Here is a 17,005-nt window from a genome sequence, read left to right as displayed (position 1 = left end):
TCCTCATAGGTGAGATCTTCCTTAACTATAAGCTCCTCTAATGGTATTTGTTCCTCAGGTACATGCAAACACTTCTTCAATTGAGACACATGGAACACATCATGCACACCTAATGAACTATCTGGCAATTCCAACTGATAAGCCACTTCATCACGTCTCTCAATGATCTAGAAAGGTCCAATGTACCTTGGTGCTAACTTTCCTTTCATGTTGAACATTCTCACATTTCTCATTGGTGACACTTTCAGGTAAACATAATCCCCTATTTTGAAAACCAATTCTCTTCTCTGAGTGTCAGCATAACTCTTCTGTTGAGACTGTGCCACTCTCACATTGTCCCTAATCATCCTTACTCTCTTCGTCCAAAGTAGGTTCTACCACCAACTTCAAAACATTACTGACTATTCTTCGATTAAGAAGCTCAAACTTTGAATCACATAGCCTTAGTCCTTGGTGTCGTCTGAATCTTCATTAGCACAACTCCTTTTTGCTAACGACATTTCTTTCTCCCGGTGATAGCTCCTTTCCAAGTCATAATTCTTGATTACTCCAATCCATCTATAGTGTCTCAAGTTTCAATCTGATCTTTCATGAAAATATACTCTCTTGTCCTTGTAGATAGTATCTCCATGCTCCACAGTAGATAACTTCAGTTCATATGTTAGATATCCCATCTCACGCTTCATTAGTTGACTTAACACATAAACCGCTACTTCTTCTTGTATAAGGACCCATCCTACACCTTGACAGGGTGCATCATAGTAGGTATAAAGCTCTTGTCCTGATCTAGCAAAGCTAATACATAGGTTTTACTTCAACCTTGTTTTTTTACTCCTTCAAATACCCACCTAGAGTTTCTTGATCCAAACAAACTTAAAACCTTCTCCAGTAGCCCTTCAATATTTCGATGGTCTTGGATAAACCTCTCTTGAACCTCTAACCAAATCTCCTTATTGAAAACTCTAAGTTTCTCTCACATCTTTTGTGTGGGTTCCAATCACATCACCAACTTTCTTGGTACCTTTTCCCCCTACTTCCACTATTTAGAAAATAGCATATCCATGTAGAGAACTCACTTGTCTAGCTTGGTGTCACATTGATGTTTTCTGAGCCAACGTAGAACTAACTATAGATGTCCAATATCTCCTTCCAATACCAGGTATGTTGAAGGTCGAACTCCCACTGACAGCTCAAAGTGTAGACCAATCCTGATGAATACCCAATCTTCTTGGAGAGAATTCCTTATTTGACATTGGGAAAATGAGTTGTTCCTTTCTTGGCCCTGAAATTTTCTTCGTTCCCTATTTGACACTCACTTCAACTTTCGTTCCTAATTTGACACTGCCGTCAAATCCGTTAGCTAATGGTGTTAACTGACCGTTAAAAAGACGTTTTTGCCCCTAGAAAAAAAACGGCGAAGCAAATTTGAGAGGAAAAAAAACCTGCGCCCGCCTCTGATGCATGCGCCCAGCTACAAAAAAAAAGGCGCATATTTTTTTTTCTCTCAAATTTGCTTCGCCGCTTTTTTTTCTAGGGGCAAAAACGTCTTTTTAACGGCCAGTTAACACCGTTAGCTAACGGATTTGACGGCAGTGTCAAATTAGGAACGAAAGTTGAAGTGAGTGTCAAATAGGGAACGAAGAAAATTTCAGGGCCAAGAAAGGAACGACTCATTTTCCCAGTGTCAAATAAGGAATTCTCTCATCTTCTTGTAGATGGTCCAACAATTTTCATTCCTAAGTGAAGGATATGTGCGCCTGATGTCACTACAACAGCAACCCCCATTTACCAACACATAGGTTGCAACGGAGGAAGCATCCGTAGCTAATGGGCCGATTGCCCACTAGGATGCTTAGCCGGCCTGCCTGCCCACTTTCTTTTTATATATATTATTATTTATTTATAATCCCGTACCTCCTCAGCCCCCACTCCCCCACTCATTCCTCCCTATTCGCACGGTTTTGCCTAGTCAGTTTTCCCGATGCCTCCTAGTGGCGGCGCAACTGCAGGATTCATGTTTCCCTCCCATATGCGGCACCAGATGTGATCCCCTGCGGTGATGGATCACTGGCACCGGTGATCCAGTGAAGATTCTAGCATCGGCTTGCTTCCTTACCTTCAAAATCGGCAGTGGCAACTTGCTTCCTCACCATCAGGGGCAGGCCGTCGGGCCGTTCCTCCCTGAGTGGCGCGACTCGCCAGCGCCGCCAGCCGAGAGATGAGAGCACCCGCGCCCGGCGCCGGTGTCTCGGCATCCGGCACCCGCGCCGCCGCGCCGTCATCCACTGGCCACGCAGGGTGGTAAGGGCCAGGCTGCGATGGCCCAGGGCTCCAAGTCTAGGACGCAGAGCCTCGCTGCCACTGGCAGCTGCCGAGGAAGACCGACCACTCCCAGTCTCCCTGCACCGCCGCGGTGGCGCTCCCTGCAGGGCCGCCCCAGGTGCCTCGCTGCCACCCCCAGCGACAAGACCTCAACAACGAGTGAGCCAACCCACGTCCATGGAGCAAGGGCAGTCTCGAGCAGATCCCCATCCGACCGGTATTTTTCGCCTGTCACTTTCTCAGCTCTGAAGTCCTATACATTCAATTATTCAATTGGATAACCATGTCATTTTGTGTGATCCGTCAAATTGTTATATCAAATATGAAGGATATCAAATGTTTGTTCAATTCCATAGTTGATTGGGGTTAATTTTACAGTTGTTGACTGAATCTATATCATTATGGATTAGGATAGGTGGTTCGTCTAAATAAATGCATATTTTTCATTATCAATTTCTATGGTAACGAAATTGATTATATGAATATGTCGTTATTAGTTTCTTCTGATGAAACAGGGTGTTGTTTGTTCTGACTAGATTATTTCTTCAGTTTATTAATTAATAGGTAGGCGGAAATTCAATTACAGTGACTAACGGATGTCCATATTTCTGCTACCAAGTGTCAATATTCTATATCTTTTCTTAAAATTCCTGACTTTTTTCTTTTTTGTTAACTGATTTATGACTTTATTTTCTGATATCCATTCAGGTGGACAGGTTGAAACAAGCATGAGAAAACATCAGGGACCATAAAGAGTTGCTTCTCCATAGTAGAGAATCGGTGACATATTGTCCTGTATCAATCGAAGTATGCGCATGACAATTTTCTGTGCTACTTGTGAAAGGATATTTTTCTGAAGCAGAAACATCAGAACTGAATCGTTTCATTTAAGTGAAAGAACAACAAGTTGTTTGTCCCTCTTGCAGTTCAATCCGGCTTAGCAGTCTTTGTAGTTCATTCCTAACTCATCGCTGCTAGTTGACTTCATTTCTGCTAGTTGTTTCTGAATTGACATTTTTCTCATCTGTCTTTTTCAGCAGCTTGTCTGCATCTATTCCTTCTCTATTTCCATCAGTGGCAGCCATCAGTCCATGCCTTCCCTTGTTTTCAGGTAGCAGCACCAGCACTTTGACAAAGGTAAGCAGGTAAGCTCCCTGCTGTTCCTATCTTGCACTAGTGTTCTAATCTTTGCTTGCACATCAAGATAATTTGCAGTTGTTCATTAAGCAGGTAAGCAGATAATTTGCACATGTTCATTAAGCTCCCTGGCTTTCAGATAGCAACAGCAGCACTTCGACAAAGTATGCAGGTAAGAAGGTAATCTTTGCTTGTAATAGTGTGTATAATTCATTGTTTATTCCATCTTGCTGATAGTTTGCATTTGTAGCCTTGCCTTATTTTCTTTTCTCGTTAATTATTGTTTGTGGTCAACTTTTAGTAAGGGCTATTTCTATAAGTTTATCTAGTTTGTTTTTGCTTTGGTTCCTGCTCATCTTGCTTCCATGATGTAATTAGATGTCATTGCATGAACTGTCCTGTCGACAATATTTTGACATTTTACACTCTGCTCAATAAGATTCTGCAACCTGTGCTTTCCTACAAAATTTTGGAACCTACAGAAGTGATTGAACTACATTCTACAATTCACATGATATCAGAATAATGTGCTATATACCTCGAATTATATGTTGAGATATATTGATGCTTTAAGAAATTAGCAGTGATACATTTGGATACTTGTACTTACAAGATCATGTTTGTTTTTTCTTATTCAAGGTCAGTGTTCAGATGAGTAAAGTTGGCTAAGTTTCATCAACAAGAGTTTTATGTGAAGATTATGCCAGACAGGATTGGAGCTTTATATTTCAGTTTTAGAACGTGAAATTGTCTGATAGAGACAAGATTGGAGCCTTTTCTTTGGGCTGTATTGACAAGATTGCTTGTCAAAGCACAAATCTTTGTATGGATGGTACTCATTGTAATGCAACAATTTGATTTTTAATATATGGCTAAGTATTGGTATTTCTCATGTGTGAGATGGTCTCTAATTTCCAATATTTGTTCAATGATAGTTTATTCCTAGGTACGCATATAAACGTTGTAGCAATCCAAATCTTTATGTTGCTAGGACCTGTAGAAGTCATCGGTCCACGTTTGGTACAAACACGTATATGTGTTGCTATAGCCCATTAATATCCGTTGTAAACTTGCAACGGTTATTCGTAGGTGTTACCAACGCATATATAATTGTTGCAATAAACCCTTGCAACGCCACTTTAGGCAACGCATATTAGATGCGTTGGTATAGACCCTACCAATGCATATATAGACTTTTAGCAACACATATATGCATTGCAAAAGGGGTTGTCATTTTGTAGTGTGTGAACTTCTCAATCCCGGGGATAACCGATACTCCCAAGTGAAGCACTAGAATGTATGAATCCTTGCAACTCCTTTAACTTGGCTACCCCCTTAAGAAAAGATTAACTAGGGGAAACTAAAGGGTAGTTTGCACCTTATTCTAAATGAGTTAACTAGCATAAAGACATTCTGACATCCCAGTGAAACTCATGTGCAAGGTTATAAACAAGTAACCTGTAATTTCCTCGTGGGATGAAAAACAGCAGTGCAGTAAAACAACTGTAACTCTCGTTTCGTTAATCCGATGAAATTGTAGTTTATACCGTTGGAAAGCTTAACAAATTATCTACAACTTTGGTATGGAACACTTTTCCAGATTCTGCAGTTAATTTGGTCGAAAAGAGTGCACAACAGAACTGTTCCAGGTTGCAGACAACACAGTTGTATCATCTTGTGATTTTCGTAACTCCCAAACCATAGCAGCTATCAGGGTGATTCTTGGGGTCGGAGAAAGATGCTGAAGACTACTATTGTCCAGAATTTTTTGATGATTTATGGTCATCCAAAAACCGAGATATACACTGAAGAAGGAAGATTGCTCCGAAAAGGTCAGGATAGAGAAAACAGAATAAACCAAAACCCAACTATATATTGCATTGATCCTTATACCTTATACCTATAAGCTATAGGAAATTGTGGACAAACCCCACAAGATCATTGCACTCAATACAAAGATCCAACTCAAACATTATCATAAAGATAACCAACCAAACACAAAAGGTTCACTAGCCACACATAAAGACTATTGACTTGACTCACGCCACTAGCGTCTTTATTACATAAGGGACACAAAAACTCCTATGGTGATGAACTCTGGGTAGTTTCTCATAGATCTTGGGCATCTTGAGCTGGGTCCTATACTCATCAAGCTGCCTTGCAACTCGTTTGCGAGCCTTCTTTTCCTTTTCCAACTCTTCCTTAAGTACATCATTCTTTTGGAGTATCTCTTTAGCAAAACAGACCATCGCCTTTGTAGTTGCTTCAAGACCTTGAGGCTCCATCATTTCCCATCCATCTTTTCCAAGGTCACAGCGAGGAAGGAACCTGAATGGATCTTCCTTCATTTTCTCAAATCATTGGGCACGGTATATCATACAAGCTTCATAGGCTGCATCCTCCATACTTTCCTCCATAGTGGCACGACTCACAAGGTGGGTATGACTGGTTTCCACCCTATGATCCTTCCTAGCTTCATCCCAAGTGGTGACAAACAAGTATGTCTTCCAGTATGTAGCTTCATGGGGGTGCCGGTACTCTGTGCAATGATATTGCACAGTAGGATACAAGTCGGAGTAGTAGCATACAAGCACCGTCATCAGTAGGGAATGGAAGTAGGCCGTGTCATCCCCACGCTTGAAATAGAACTCCTTGGTCCACCCCACACCTAGGGGATGATTTCCTCCAGTGAAGCATGGTCCTCTATAGCTAATGCTGGCGGTCTTCTTGTTACGATCCATCTATTGAGAAAAGTTTAGAAGTGAGTCAAAGTTTTTAGAATAGAATAGAGACAGAAGTAAGCACAACCTTTAGAAAATACCAAGGTTAGAGAAACAGCAAGAAATAAGTACAAGTGAAAGAAAGCTAAACATCCAGTGCTAACTAGGCTTGCGTCCTACAGTCAGCATTGCTCTGATACCAATCTATAACACCCAATTTTAAGGATAAAATAGGATGCATAATCTTATGTGCGCCCAGAGATCAATCACACACATAAGCCGACAAATTATAGGAAGTATCATCACGAGTGTTTATTACATCACGAATAATATCACATACTATTCACATGAATACAGCAGAAATATAAAGATAACTCTCTCGCGGAAGCTCCATAGCATAGGGATGTCAACTGGTTGACCACAAGACTAGTAATCTTCAGGAAAGTTGTCATTACCATAGCAATCTGTTACCCATCCGGGATTTTTATCCAAATAGTGAAAATAAACAAGCGTAAGTACATCTCATACTTAACAAGTGTAACATGGGGTTCATGAGGCTCAAAAGGCTTGACACAGGTTTAACAACATTTAGCTTTTAGTTGTCAAAATTTTAGCATATGAGCAGCAACAAGTTGTCAAAATTCCCATAATAAACTCATGATTAGGTAATATGAATAATGAATAGCAAAAACATACAATCATTAATGCTCATCTATTCCGTAAATGTTCCAAGGCCGCTCATGTCCGTGAGCACGGCTGATATACCAGTTTTACACTCTGCAGAGGTTGTACACTTTCACTGTGAGTCGTGATTCCCGTATGCCCGTGGTCATGACTCCCCAAAACACTACCAAGGTGAGCGGGCAGGGTTCACTATGAAACCTTTCGAAGGTTCGTCTAACAAGTTAGGGCCGCTAGGTTTCCAATTGGCAAACAGATGTAGAGCTCCCCTTCTAAATGGCATATTCCACGCAAGGTATACACATAAAGACAGAGGCCACACTATACCCGATTCGTCAAGCCCCTCTTGCGCCATAAAGGTAACCACTAACAAGCTGGAAAAGGTCCTTGTATTGAGCTAAAGCTAGAGCCATGTGCCCCTCATAACTGTACTGTAATTCCTGGATGATCACTTACAGATAAGTCCTTAGGAAGAGGAATCTAGAGCATTTAAAAAGTAGCTAAATACTCCAGCCCCCTATTTCCATGTTGCTAAAAAGTCATGTTTTAATGTGTATTGGATATACCATTGGTCAAGTTACAAGATTATGGTTTAGTTGAGCACTAGCAATAGCTACCCAATGCAAATCCCATAGGAGACAAGGTATAAGTCCAATTCTAGGATATCCTTATCAAGGTGACACATGCAAACATAAATGAAATGTATTAAGGTGAATAGGAAGCAAGGATAATCCCATGCTATACTTCCCTTGATCAAAGCGTTCTTGCTGATCTTGCTTGTCAAAATAGTACCCTTGATCACCCACGAATTGCTCACCGTCTATACTCGATCATCACAGCAACATATAAACATCCAGAAGCAATCATGCATAGCAAAATAAATCTATAACTAGAATAGTACACCAACAGCATAAAATCAAGATGAAAAGTTTGTAAAACGAATCTACGTCTCGCTATGAACACACAGACGCGAAGATCACGAAAATTAGAGCTAAAACGAAGAAGTTATGAATTAAACAAGATTTCCTTAATAAAATAATAGATTAAATCTAACCTCAAATTTTAAAAGTTGAAAACATGCCTAACAATAGTATGAACATGTAGATTACCTAATTACGAATCTAACGCAACTTGAACGGGTCAAATCAGAGTTAAAACATGAAAGTTATGGCCTATAGAAACTAGTGGCAAAACTATAAATAGATGAAAACGTATTTTGGATCTAAACCGAAAGAAATTACGCTTTTAAAAGAAGAAGGTGCATTCTGTGACTGCGCTTTGGACTGCGGGTTCGATAATTAAAAACCCGAGGGGCTCTTTAGCAAATACGACCCGTGAAGGGGTATCTTAAGATCTGGACCGTTGGATCAGGAGTGGACGGCGCGGATTGGATCGGGTGGGGGAGAGAGAGAGTGTTGTCGCCGGCGTTGACAGGTACGGCGGCACCATGGCCGAAAAATGGCCGACCTCGCTGGCGTTCGTCGAATCGGTGACTTCGGCCACCGTTGGACATGGGAAGAACATGGGGAGAAAGAGATCAAGGCGAACTCATCGAAGGAGTTTTCATCAGCAAAGGCGGGACTGCGGCGGCGGCTCGCTCGGTGAGGCGGACAGTGATGACGGCGGTGCTAGGGTTGCAACGGCTGCTGCTCAAACGAGGGCGGCGGCTAGCGAAGAGGGTTGGGAACGGGGCGGCGCACCCAGGGCTGCTATTTATGGGTGGATAGAGGGGTAGGATGCATGCCAGGCGGCGTAACGGAGGCGGACTCAGCGGCACAGAGGCGGTGTCCGGCTCGGCCACGAGCTGGAGGAAGGTGATTACCCTAACATGCGGGCCCGACATGTCAGTGAGAGGAGAGAGCGCGGGCGGCTGCACTGGGCTGGGCCAGTCTAGGAGCGGGGCGCAGGAGAGGGAAGGCCAAGCAGGGCGGCCCAAGAGTGGGAGAGAGGAGCGGCTGAGCCTGCAGAGGAAAGCAGGCCGACTAGGCTAACAGGCCGACAGGGGGAAAGGGAGAGAGCTTTTCTTTTTCCTTTTTTTTCTTCTAAATTTCCAAAGCAAATTTTTGAATTGGATTTTTGAATCCCTTTTTGAATGTTGAATCAATCCACTCAGCACAAAAATAAATATGCAGCAACATGAATACATATACATATGGGTAAACCTTATATTTGATTTTAATTTGATAAAATTTATTATTTTTCTATGTTGCATGCACACACTAATGCATAAATAAATCCAATTCACCTATTTTAAAATTGTTGTAAATTTTTGGGTGTTACAATATAGATCAAAGTTATCAATCTTGTGTTAAATAACTTGTTTAATATAATATTGCCAGTTATCGAATCAACTAAGATTAGTAGGATTTTCCTTACTGTTTTTGGTTGATTTACCAGTTATCGATCTTGTTATAATTAATGTTTTATTAATTATAACAAATCACCCGATTGAGATTGAGATAGACCGACATCTTATCATCTTAATTGGTCGTCATTTGACCTGGTTACGCTTTAAATCTTATAATTAATGATTTAGTTCTGCTAGATCAGCTGTTTTATCCCTATCTCAATCAAACATAGTATGCATTCAAAGACATGTTCTAATCTTGAATAAATTCACTAGTTAATGAGATCTAATCTAATGACACCACTATAGCTGCATCGACCCAGTCAAACCTCACTTGGAAGACTTTAGATTGGAAATTATCGATTAGCAGTTTTGTTCATGATCGAGACACGTACTCTGTTTGTTTGCTATGCATGCATCGTCTATTTTAGCCGATTTGTCTGTGCTTTTATGTATATAACATGATTTCATAAACCTGTCAATATATAGATAGTTTTATAGATTCTTTGGCTTTAGTTTGATATCATTATCATAGCTGTATCGATCCGATCGAACCTCACTGTTGATGATAATAGATTAGATTCAGGGTGTTTGTAGATTCATTTATACTAGACAGTCGATTTATTCGCATGTTATACTCTCTTTCGTCAAACTTATCGGCTCAACGCTTTATACTGATCATGTTCATCTAGCCGATGATGTTTTCTTATATCACTTATATTTGGGTGTATTGTACTTATTTTTGTCTAGATTAATCAATCACAATATATTTGCTATGACCTATGCGCATCGGTTATCTTAAATTCATATCATTATTATTTGATATTAGCCGATGATCTTTAATCCAGTGATCCTCATTTCACTGATATGCTGGATATCGACTGTTTAGTCGATAGCCTTATTGGATCGGCTATCTAGCCGTATATTTAGAACTGTCTGGAGCAACACTGACATGTTCCACCTTAAATTACTGATAAGATTTTCTCTCCTTGTCAATTACAGGTCAAATTGACTGGCACGTCTTCAGGATTTTAAGATCGGCTGTTTCTGTGTTGAAGCCAAGCAGATCTTCGGGTTTGCTCCATTCAGATCGTCCGGCTTGTTGTGTGTTGAGCACATCGCTATATTTTTGTGTCAACAGTTAACTATGGGGCTTTTTGCTTTTCCAAGTCTTGGGCAGTTGCAAGATAGAACGGTTTTACAGAACAACTAGTCATTCATTCTTTGATCAACTTTCTTTCCAAAGGTTTTGAAAGTTTTGTAAATAAAAGTAAGTTCCTCAAATGATTCACTTGATCACTCAATGTGTATGATCCTCACCAAAGGCTTTTGATGTTGCCTTCTTTTTCATCCTACTTCTAATAAGCTTTTGTGGGGTTTTAGGTAGGGATGAAAAGAGAGGCATACTTGCATCACATAATATTGCTAAGTCGAAAACCGGATCCAAGGAGATGTAAGTCATACACTTTGATCAAGAAGTGCAAGTGTATGGAATTTTAAAGTCTTTTTAATTTGGACTCCATTTTGCATGGCTCTCTCCCTTGGCTTTTGTTTTGAAAATATGGGCTATCTTTCTTTTTTGGGGCTCTTGCATTTGTACCCTTGTTTTGTATCGAAATTGTGATTTTACCCCTATTTTTTGATTTTGTGAATTTACCCCTACTGTGCTATTCATGAAGCACCAATTTGCCCCTGCTCCGTCATCCACCCCTAACGGTGTTAAACTTTGTACAAAAGACATGAATGCCCATGCGATTTTGCCCCTTGTTTTTATGCCTAATTGTAATTTTGCCCTGATTTAGAATTAGACTTTTTCCCTGTGTGCACATAGCATTTTCCCTGCAGCTTTAGAGTCTGACGCGTGTGGCCAGTCAGAGCTGACCGGCACTGTGCCTGTGCACCGATCTATAGACCTATCCTCTTTCTCCCTTTGGTCTACGAAGACCAGGTCTACAGAGAGGGAAAGAGAGAGGGGTGGGTCTCTATACCAATGACAAGCGGGACCAGTAAGGTGAGGTGTTGCCCGTCCATTGGCCAAGGCGACGTGGCCTGGGGTGAACGTCCTCGGTCCGTCCTCATCCCCCTGTTGGCTCGGTCGCGGGAGAGGCAGAGAGAAAGTGTGAGAGAGAGAGGGAGAGAGGAAAGGGAGAGAGGAGGGAGCAAGGCAGAGCGAGAGCGAGCGGAGCAGCTGTGCGCCGGCGTCGGTCCGGTGGGGTGGAGCAGAGAGGGAGAGAGGGTAGAGCAGAGGAAGAGCGCAGCGACGGCGGCGGCTTCGGCGAGGGCGGAGAAGGAGAGCGAGCAAGCAAAGCAGTGGCGAGAGACAGAGGTGAGAGAGGGAGTTGCGCGCCTGCGCACCCGCCGCGCCACGAGCTCGCACGGCCGCAGGGCCCGCCTAGCCGCGCCCCCGACGCGGCCGCCGCATCCATCGTAGCGCCCTCCTTGCTGCGCCTGCCGCGCCGCGAGCCCCCCGGCCGTGCCTCCCATGGTCCAGCCTGACGCCGGACGCCCTGACCAACCGCACGTGGGCCAGCGGGCAGGCGCAGGCGCGTAGCGCAACTAGCCACCCGCTGCCGGTCGCCCAACGCGGCGCCGCCCCACAGCGGCCCGCCGGCCTCCGAGATTTGGAAGGACGAGGACCAGATGAGAGCCGCCGCCTGCCACCGTACGCCGGCCACCGCACGTCCGCGCCCGAGCGCCGCACGGACGAAGCCCCCGCACCGCGCGTCGCATGCCAAGCCCCACGGCCCTCACGTGCCCCCGCACCGCGCGCCACACGCCGCCAACGCCGCCGCCGCCGGATGCCCCCGACGCCCCGGTCGATGCAGCCAGCCCGTGAGAAAGGCACAGTTTCCTTATGGAGGCTGAATATAAGGATAAGGGGCAATTTGGTCTTTTTGCCTTTGTTTTTTTTCAGATTTTGAATTTTTTTAATTCATTTATTCCATGACCATCTGACGGCATCCAAACCAGGGGCAAACGGATGATTCAATTCAAAATAGCAAGGGCAAAATCACAAAGTTGAAAAAACAAGGGCAAAATCACAATTGTACTCCTGCATAAGGACAAGAACACCATTTTCCCTTCTTTTTTTTCTCTTTTCTCATGCTTTTTAGCATGTATTTTTTCTCTCATGCTCTTTGGCATGCATTTTTTTTTGTATATGGCCCATATTTCTTTTTGGCAAAGAAATATTGTATTAGAGAGAGCCATGATATGTGGATGGAGTATCTTTATTTGGTAGACGAATGGCATGTTTTTGCGTAACTCGCAGTGTAAGAGTCAGCATATTATTTTTGGAGTGTACGTGAATCTTGATCATGGGTGCATGACGAGAATCTCACATGGGTCACAACAATTTGACAAAGCTCAACATGATAACAAGTAGCATATGACTTTGGTAGGACACATCATCATTGAGGAACTTTTCATTTTAGCATTTTTGAATAAAACTCCGGATGTTAAGTTTCTCTTAGAACAAATTCACACCAAATTACATTGTACCATATCATAACTTGCAACAACTTAGACAAGGATCATGCGTTTGCAGCCCACTAGTTTCAAGTTTTTAGGATGAGACATTTTTAGCCAACAAACTTAAATTTTGATAAATACTAAGTTATAATCTAGGTACAGAAGAAATATAAGACAGAGCAACTTTTCATCATTTCAACAAGGAGGAACTAAACATTCTTACTATACATATGTGGAGTGGAATAAATATTTTTGTTCTTTATATCATATTTCATTTTTTTATAAATGCAAGATAATAAAAATAAACATGAATGCACGATACAAGTCACCTCTACAGTAGGGGTCCTCCCCTAAGCTAGCTCATGACCTACGGTCTGGGGTTATACCCCTGCGACCGCCAGTAGCCGTTTTGAGTGCGCCGGAAGGTTTTCTCCTTTGTGGTGACGCAGAGTAATGACAAGACAAATAATACTCGAGTGCAGGTTTATGTTATTGAGAAAACAATGTAGCCATCTCAAGCATTTGCCTTGCATTCTCGTTATATATTTTAGTAACTGGAGAATGATATATTTGGGGTTTTGAGAATGTTAATGCAAAAATTTAAACACGCAATTTGAAATTTAAAACTTAAATAAGCTTTCCAATTAAATATATGATAACTACCGATTTACCTTCGGCAAGGGCTCACCATTTAAAGTCCGCTGAGCAGGACTTTTCTCCTTCAATTGTTTGTAGCCGCTGCATTTGCAGTTTCAAGAAAATTCTCAGGTTGCTCCGGGATTTTCCCCGAATTGTTGACAGGTATAGCAGCAGCTATTTGAGCTAATTGGGTTTCTATCATTTTATTAAAACTTAATTCATTCTTAACTAAGGAGGTTAAACCTTCTATTTTTGAATTTATATTTTCTAGCATTTTGTCATTAGAAGCAAGCTTCTTTGTGAGATTTTTGTTTATTTTAGCTTGCCCTAAAACTAAATCTTTCAAGGAGGGTTGGTTTGAATTGTAATTTGAGTTAAAGTTTGAATTACCTCCTTGATATTGGGGGCGCGACTGGTTGTTCCACCCCTGACCTCCCTGCAGACGGAATCCATTGTTCATGTAGAATGCTTCGTCACAGGTCTCGGAGCAGTCATTCCCCGAGTGTCCGGCGTTACTACAAACTTCGCATGTCATATACGAGTCTAGGGCTTTATTGGTGCCATGCATTTCTTCTTTCTTAGTGGCACGTTCATCCAGTCTCTTCATTAGGAGGTCTAGCTTGGCAGCAAGCATATCCGTCTCCTTCACTGTATGCAAGCCCTTTTGATTTGGAGCCTGTCTTCGCTCCAACCCTAGTTGGACACCATCTTCTCTATCAGAGCTGTAGCCCCATTGATCGTTAGTGAGAGGAAGGCGCCTCCGGCAGCAGCATCGACGTGTGCTCTTGAAATGGGGGTTAACCCATTGTAAAAATTATGGAGTATGAGCCAGTTCTCCATCCCGTGGTGTGTGCAGGCAAGGATGTATTCTTGTAGCCTCTCCCGCGCTTCGTGGATGGACTCCGATGCGTTTTGCTGAAAGTTTGAAATTCTCCCACTAAGGGCATTGGTTTTGGCCGTTGGGAAGAACTTTGCAAGGAACGCCGTGGAGCACTTGGCCCATGTGTCAACAGTTTCCTGGTCCTTGTAGAACCATTGTTTCGCTTTCCCCAGGAGGGAAAACAGAAATAGACGGAGTCTGATGATCTCTGATGCGACATCCTTTATAACGACGGTGTCGCACAGCTCGAGGAAGTGGTGGAGATGCGCGTTGGCGTCCTCACTAGGCAATCCACAGAATGGATTTGCCTGCACCATCATGATAAGGCCAGTTTTGAGCTCAAAGTTTGTGTTACCCATGTCGACAGCGGGCCCAACGGGCACGTTGGCAACAGCGGGGATGGAATACTCGCGGAGCGTCTCTAGACCATGGTGTTTGGTGCAGGTGGTGCTGGGTTGACAGGTTTGTTTGCCGGTAGAGTGTCGGAAGGTAGGACGAGACGGTGTCGGTCTTCCTTAGGAGTGACTCCATATTCTCGATGAAGTTTGTCGTCAAGATGAAACCAGTCATACACTATCCTGTTTTCATCTACAACAAGAGAAAACAGCAAGATTAGCCTGCATGAGCAATGACTACTACACATGCATATTATCATGATCATGTCCTAATAGATTCTATTAACTAGTGCCTTCCCCGACAACGGTGCCAGAAATGCTTGTTGGTATTTCTTAACGCATAAAGAAATAATCTTCAATCAAACGGATATACCGTTGTAGCATTTCACCCGAAAGTATTTAGGGTATCGTTAATTTATATTTTTCCAAAGGAAGGCATGGTGTAAAAGTATCTATTTGATGCATAAACAAGATGACATGACTGTATAAAAGACCAATGTTCATAATAGGGGTAAGCCAGGATAAATATTGGGATAGTGTGACCCACACTCAAGCCAATCTCAAGGATAAAGTGAAAAGAAAGAATAAAGAATAAAAGAATATTCCTAAACTTGAGCAAGCTTTTCCTAAAGTGGTTATGCTAAGATTAGCATATGATCATACAAATACATGGTTAAGACTTAGGTCTAAACATATAGATGGACGTGGAGACCCCTGAGCACTGGTCTGCCAGCAAGCTAGAAAGGCATTTACGAACTCCTACACTGTACCCGAACGTGGGGGATTACAAGGGACGGACATGGCTGTCACCACCTACCGCCTACCCCTCAACCGTCGAGCACCGTCATATCCGAAGGTTCCCGTGTACCCAAGCACCATGCCTATGTACAAAGAAACTACCCAAATTACCCTAGGACTCTGACCCTACGGATTGACAAGCATAGAACTTGGGCACACCAGAAGGCACAACGAACCGCCATCTCAACTTAGGTATTAGTCTAACCAGACATGTTGTATGAATAATTAAGCATAAAGTTTCATATGCTAAACAATTAACATAAGAACTTTGCTCTAGTTCTATAGCATAAGTAGTTTGATAAAATGAGAGCAAGAACACAGAGAAATTCTTCATATTCATACCAAAGATCTCCAAGGTGTTCAAGCTCTCCAACAAAACCTTGCCTAGCTCCAAAAGACTACTAAAAGGGTAACAAGTGGGAGGAGAGGCTCTTGAGTCAGGTGCGTGTGTTAGTGGCCTCCCCTACCCTATTTATACTAAGCTATAGGCGGTTTGGGGTAGAATATTCCGTGGAATCAACGCAAACTGCCCTCCTTGGCCATTATTGAACCGCCATGCACCGAGTGGGGCAGAGTGGCAGAGTCAGGGGGTGGCCTGGTGCGGTCGCCCCTAGCTAGCGCGTCCCCCCGACTGCCTTCGGCTCACGGGCTGCTGTCTAGTCTTGGGCTGCATCCATGTGCGCTTGAGGCCTAGAATGTCCAGGTAGGTGGGCTTTTCCTTGTTTCCTTGCTTGAGTCAGCTTTATGCTTTGTTGGTTTGCGCACTTTTGATCACATTCTCCACATTTTTTATCAAAATACTCTGCAAGGCACTTTTTCTCCAAGACATGTGGAAATGTGTCAATATGAAAAACATATGTGTGTAATCATGCTAGTTTCTCCTCTTAATTGGCGGTCAAATATGGTCAATAAGGACCGCCAACAGTCTTCAACATTTGAACATTTCCCATGGTTTATGTAGGTGTGTAGCAAAACATTGCTTGTGGCCAAAATACAAACATGTAGCCTTCTTGGACCCCAAGCGAGTCAATGAGAAAATATGTGGAGGCATTCATGGATGTGACGTGGAAGATCTGACAACACGTTTGATTGAGGTTTTCGAACAGTTTGTGATGCATAACAAAATGAACATACTTATAACCTACAACTGCGAGTATGTGTTCTCGGCTCTTATTTTTGTGCTTCTTTTTTTTAGTTAAGATTATTCGTTAACTAGGACTTTGTGATTGCTGCAACCATTTCGTCTTCATCGATATCAATATTCCTAAAAATCGTATCGAGGTGTGGGACTCGAAGAAAAAGCCACTTTCTCACATCAATCCCCTAGTCAAAGTGTTGAATAAGTAAGTGAACCTAACAACATATTATTTTTTGATTACACATAGCAAATTCTAATGTTGCCCCTTTTCACACTTTATAATGTGGCACAGTGTCTAGGCAAGAATGATCAGGGGGAGGAAGGTCCCATTCCAGGTTGCAGAAATGGGAATGAAGACCCTACAGTAGCCGGTGGGAAACAACGAATGCGGGTTCTACGTAATGTGGGCAATGTTCTACTACCTTGGTGGGAGATCGCATAAGGTAGATGCATTGGTGTGTATACTTCCCATTTCAT

At 42.7% G+C, this 17,005-nt stretch overlaps 1 protein-coding gene, 1 long non-coding RNA gene and 1 other non-coding gene across 4 annotated transcripts; 2 read left to right on the top strand and 1 right to left on the bottom strand.

The window, feature by feature from the left end:
* The first annotated feature begins 1,952 nt into the window (after positions 1–1,952).
* LOC136487783 (uncharacterized) lies at positions 1,953–4,330 on the top strand. Of its 2 annotated transcripts, none has more exons than XR_010767359.1 (4): positions 1,953–2,539; positions 3,031–3,467; positions 3,561–3,631; positions 4,099–4,330. It is a non-coding gene; the product is annotated as an uncharacterized lncRNA (long non-coding RNA). The 2 variants fall into 2 exon arrangements; XR_010767358.1 differs by having other exon boundaries at positions 3,553–3,631.
* Positions 4,331–14,010: 9,680 nt separating this feature from the next.
* On the bottom strand, positions 14,011–14,556 carry LOC136488116 (uncharacterized). The gene has a single exon (XM_066485149.1). The coding sequence runs from the start codon at positions 14,554–14,556 to the stop codon at positions 14,011–14,013; it is 546 nt and encodes a 181-aa protein (XP_066341246.1).
* On the top strand, positions 14,156–14,262 carry LOC136490420 (small nucleolar RNA R71). The gene has a single exon (XR_010767711.1). It is a non-coding gene; the product is annotated as a small nucleolar RNA R71 (small nucleolar RNA).
* Positions 14,557–17,005: the final 2,449 nt, after the last annotated feature.

The sequence above is a fragment of the Miscanthus floridulus genome, chromosome 10 (assembly GCF_019320115.1).
Source record: "Miscanthus floridulus cultivar M001 chromosome 10, ASM1932011v1, whole genome shotgun sequence".
In the NCBI taxonomy this organism is placed as follows: Eukaryota; Viridiplantae; Streptophyta; class Magnoliopsida; order Poales; family Poaceae; genus Miscanthus; species Miscanthus floridulus.
The sequence above is the reverse complement of the archived record's forward strand: the minus strand, read 5'-3'. Positions and strand labels throughout refer to the sequence as shown.